Source organism: Rutidosis leptorrhynchoides, unplaced genomic scaffold (genome assembly GCF_046630445.1).
Source record: "Rutidosis leptorrhynchoides isolate AG116_Rl617_1_P2 unplaced genomic scaffold, CSIRO_AGI_Rlap_v1 contig449, whole genome shotgun sequence".
Lineage (NCBI taxonomy): Eukaryota > Viridiplantae > Streptophyta > Magnoliopsida > Asterales > Asteraceae > Rutidosis > Rutidosis leptorrhynchoides.
Window position 1 is genome coordinate 25,465 of NW_027266682.1, and position 4,520 is coordinate 29,984.

General features: G+C 40.7%; 1 protein-coding gene across 1 annotated transcript; it reads left to right on the forward strand.

The window, feature by feature from the left end:
• Positions 1-569: 569 nt before the first annotated feature.
• LOC139883779 (protein arginine N-methyltransferase 2-like) lies at positions 570-3,529 on the forward strand. Its single transcript, XM_071867912.1, has 3 exons — positions 570-843; positions 2,053-2,445; positions 3,216-3,529. Exons 1-3 carry the CDS (start codon positions 570-572, stop codon positions 3,527-3,529), a joined length of 981 nt encoding a protein of 326 aa, XP_071724013.1.
• The last annotated feature ends 991 nt before the right edge of the window (positions 3,530-4,520 follow it).

Consider the following 4,520-nt stretch of genomic DNA (forward strand, 5'->3'; position numbering starts at 1 on the left):
ATGCTCCTAGAATCCCCAATTCTCAAGTGTGGGTCCACGAAAGCCATGCTCAAGCCCCTAATGCTTGAGCTTTTGTCATGAGCTTTGATCACTTGAGCTCAAGTCCACAAAGGTAGTGCTTGGTCCTCAGCATTCATGTTTGAGTCCTCGGTGCACAAGCCAAGGTGAACAGAGGTCGAGGCTTGGGATGTAGGTGCCCTTACCTGGGTACATCGAGGTGGGCCTTGCACTAGGCCCAAGACCCAAGCACTCATACCTTGATCCTCAATGCCCATGTCGAAATCCATTAAGGTCGAACACAAGACTTTGGTCTCGATATCTAGTTCATCAGCTATTTATGCATAAGTCATTAACGTTGAAATATTATTTACTTATTTAGGAAAATCAAATTAAATTTTCATACTTTATTTTCAAGTTTCAATTAAACATTCAAAAATATCATCATTTTTCATAGTCTATCCAAGTTATTTTCTTTGTTTGGCCCATTACGGGAAAGAGGGTACGCCAGTGAACGCTAGCGGAAGCGAAGTATTCTGCTTCACAGCGTCGAGCTCGGCGGCGACGCGGCAATGGAAGAGGCGGAGCAGCTGTGCGAGGCGGCGAGGAACGGCGACATCGGGAGGCTCAAGTCCCTGATCGCCGCCGGGGCCGACGTCTCTCACTTCGACGCCGACGGCCTCACCCCGCTGATGCACGCGGCTAGGTCAGGCCGCGCCGACGCGGTGGCGGCGCTCCTCGAGGCCGGCGCGCCCTGGAACGCCCTCTCGCCTTCCGGTCTCTCCGCCGGCGATTTCGCCATGGAGTCCGGTCATCAGGAAGCCTACGAGCTTCTCCTCAACGCCGGTATGCGCGCGTCTGTGGTTCTGCTTCAGTATGTGCTGGCGATGCTTGCTTGATTCTACACATAGCTTGCCGGTTCCGATGTTTCATTCTAGTTCTTTTATTAGGAAAAGGAAGGATTTTTTGGGAGAGATAGGTTTTTCAGGATTCACCTTGGGCACATGACTGGTTGGATTTGTGGAAGATAATAATGCTCTTGGATTATTGCTTAACAGTATGATTAAACGTCTCGTTCTCATAATGGCGTGTCTATCTTGGCCAACTAGGAAAAATGGAAAGTAATTTTAGGGGGACCGCTTTTAGATTCTGAAACCTCGCTAACGCCGAGATTGATGAGGGACAGATGCTTGATGTCGCCATTAGTAAATAATTGAAGAGCTGCTGCATGTTCTGTTTGTTCACCAATTCAAGCTAACAGCGCAAAATGACAGTTAAACAAGGATGAAACTAATGGACCTTCTAATAGGATTATTAGAATGATTGCCCAATGAAGGATTGGACAAAGGGATGCTATGCTTCCTGCAGAAAAGCTAGTTTGAGCCTCAATCGGGATGCCATGAGTTCTATTTGTCTGGTTTCCATGCAATCCAACTTTAAGGCCCTAAAGTGCATGATGATTATTTTCTTCAGGCGCCTTTTATATAGCATAGCTACCCATCATAGAGACCTTTTAGTCGGGACAGGTAAGAGTGGAAAACTTCATAATCGATAGCCTTGGCCAAAGCAAAGGGAAGCATCTCATCATCTACGAAAGTGCAAATTAAAAGAAAGTTCGTACAGGCTTATGGAAATCATTAAATGACGGACAAAATAGCAAGGCGCATCTATTACTAATCTCTTATCACATATTCTTTGCATGTGGCCACGGCTGAGATGGGTCTTAGGGAAGCCACAGAGTGCTGTACTTATTTATCAAGCTGTAAATAGATAAATTGAAGTAAATCACAAGGACTCACAGAGAATCAGAGGTAGCAATGTATTGTTGGTTCTAGTACTTTTTTGTGGTAAAGACAAATTTTCTTATCCCGGAACTTGTTGGCTCAAATACTTCCGCATAACCTACCGAATTCTGGATATTTAACATTACTTATTGGTCTGCTTCAAGGATCATAGAAATGTTTTAGAGGTTAGGTATGTGCATTGTTTCAGTCCAGTTAAGGGACCTTTATTGTTCTCATCATGGACTTTGACCAACAATATTTTATGCAACAGGAATTCAGGCGGAGCTTATTCTAGGGACAATTGCAAGGAAAAGTAAAGCCAGTGACTCTCATGGGGATTACTTGGATGACAGGGTCAGTTTTAGTGAGGATAAGCTGATGGACTCAAGTAGCAAAGCTGTCATGATGGCTTGGGAAAAGCCATTGATGGAGGCTCATGCCAAAGCCATTTGTTCACAGGGTGGTCACATACTGAACATCGGATTTGGAATGGGTCTTGTCGATACAGCCATTCAGCAATATGCTCCTGCTACACACACTATAGTAGAGGCTCACCCTGATGTTTTCAAACGAATGCTTGACACTGGTTGGGGTGAAAAGGACAATGTAAGGATAATATTTGGTCGTTGGCAAGATGTTCTTTCTCAACTTGGATCTTATGATGGTAAGAGAAACTTCATTCCCCATCTAACTAGAATTTTAGCATCCATAGCTAAGTGTTGCATAACGTTCTATTTGTGATTTTTTTCACAATCCTTCTATGTATGTGCAGAGATTCAAATTTTTGGTGTATTTTAGAATGTCCAAGACACCGTTTTTAGGTTAATCATGGCTTCATGTGACATTTCTTGACCAGCTCTTATGTCGTCAAAAATCGGCTATTTTGTCTGTTTTTTTGTGTCAAGCTCATAATCTTATTTCTAAAAATAATTAAACTCTAACATCAGTGAGATTCCAACAAGACCTCTATATCCATATTTAATGAAATTTCTGCAAAAGAAAGTTCCTGGGCCTCCTTTCTGTGTAATGGTTTTAGTTGCAATTAGAAGTGGATTAAACAATATTTATGAGATTTCTGGTATGTTTATTAAAGCTATACCGATCAAAAGGGATTGCAGCCAGAGTGGTGTTTCACTTGAGTCATTGTTTGATTTTTTTCCTGCTTATCATCTTTAAAGTATGCATTTTCTATTTATCAGTTTCTTGGCTACTATGGTCTATCTCCTCATGTGGATAGATTTCATTAGAGAAACTTCAACCTAGTATCCCAACCTAATTTCAGGATAGTGTGCCTACGAGAGTATGGTTGAAGTCCAGAAGATGCTGCTAGAAGTTTTTGGATATAATTGGATCACTTTCAGTTATTCATTTCTACTCAGATGAAATTCTTATGCCACTGCAGTCTTGCTCACGTAATATAATTGATGTTCTCAGGTATATTCTTCGACACATATGGAGAATATTATGAAGATATGAGGGAGTTCCACCAGCATCTTCCTGTTTTTTTGAAACCTGGGGGAATCTACTCATTTTTTAATGGGCTTTGTGGAGGTAATGCCTTCTTCCATGTTGTTTATTGTCATTTAGTTTCTCTGGAATTGGAGAATCTGGGCTACTCCACACAATTGATTCCCCTGCCTGTGAAGGCTTGTCTGGGAGAAGAAGTTTGGGAAGGTGTGAAACAGAAATATTGGCAGCTTGATACATATTACCTCCCAGTTTGTCAAACTATGCAAGATGAGGAATGATGTTGGTTTGCTGTTGACTTAAAGCTCTGAAAGCACTGTCTTGGTTAAGTTGGCTTTCACTACTGGACAGGGTTGCGAATTTATAAGCAATTGTTGGAAAGGATGGGTGCATTTATGTTTGCTGTCATCTATGAAGTATCTCTTGACATTTTCTATTCAACCAGTAGTGCTCTTCAGGCTTCATCTTCTTCAGTAGAGATATGCAGCAGCATTTCATATGTTAGACTCAGAAGAAAAACAAAGAATATTGATATGAAGCCATGTACTACTCTTGAAAAGATGCATGTGGTACATTATGCAGTTGCTTAATTTTTTAAAACACTATGTATTGCAGTTTACTGAAGCTAGACCACTGGACAATTCTTGTTGCAATTCAATTTCAATCTCTGCATTCAAATGCTTATAGGGGAAATTTTAGATCTCCTTTAGATTATTTTGTTCTGTGGGACCTTCTCTTCTTCTTGAGATTTAGTAGCTCTTTCAAGTGTGAACAACATGCAGCACGTAATGATGTGAAATTTGGATAAGATTTGCAAGGCAACGTCATTTCTTGTCAAAACCATATTCTCCTCTTGGCTATTAAAAGCTTATTTGAAATCTCAATGCGAGAGATTCTGGTCAACATTTTGAGAGGTTGCCTTTAGAGCAGAGTCCCTTCATTCGTTAAGGCTGTGGTGTACTGTTGTTAATTGATCTCTGGCCACCCGTTTAAGTTAGTAGTTTGCACCTGCTTAGCTACACAAATTGCAGAATGGAAACCCCAAGATTAAAGTGCTCAAGGGTGGCAATTCAGGAAATATTGTATCTGGTTACTAAATGTTCTCCAGAATGAAAACCCAATGTCAATTTATTTCTTTTCATTCCGTAATCCATACAAATCCTTTTTTTTCTTTTCCTATTTAGGTTGTTTACTAACTATATATCATTTTAGTCATTAAACTGTACAAGAAGTAAATTGTTTCTTGATCCATTATTTTGTTATGAATGTATC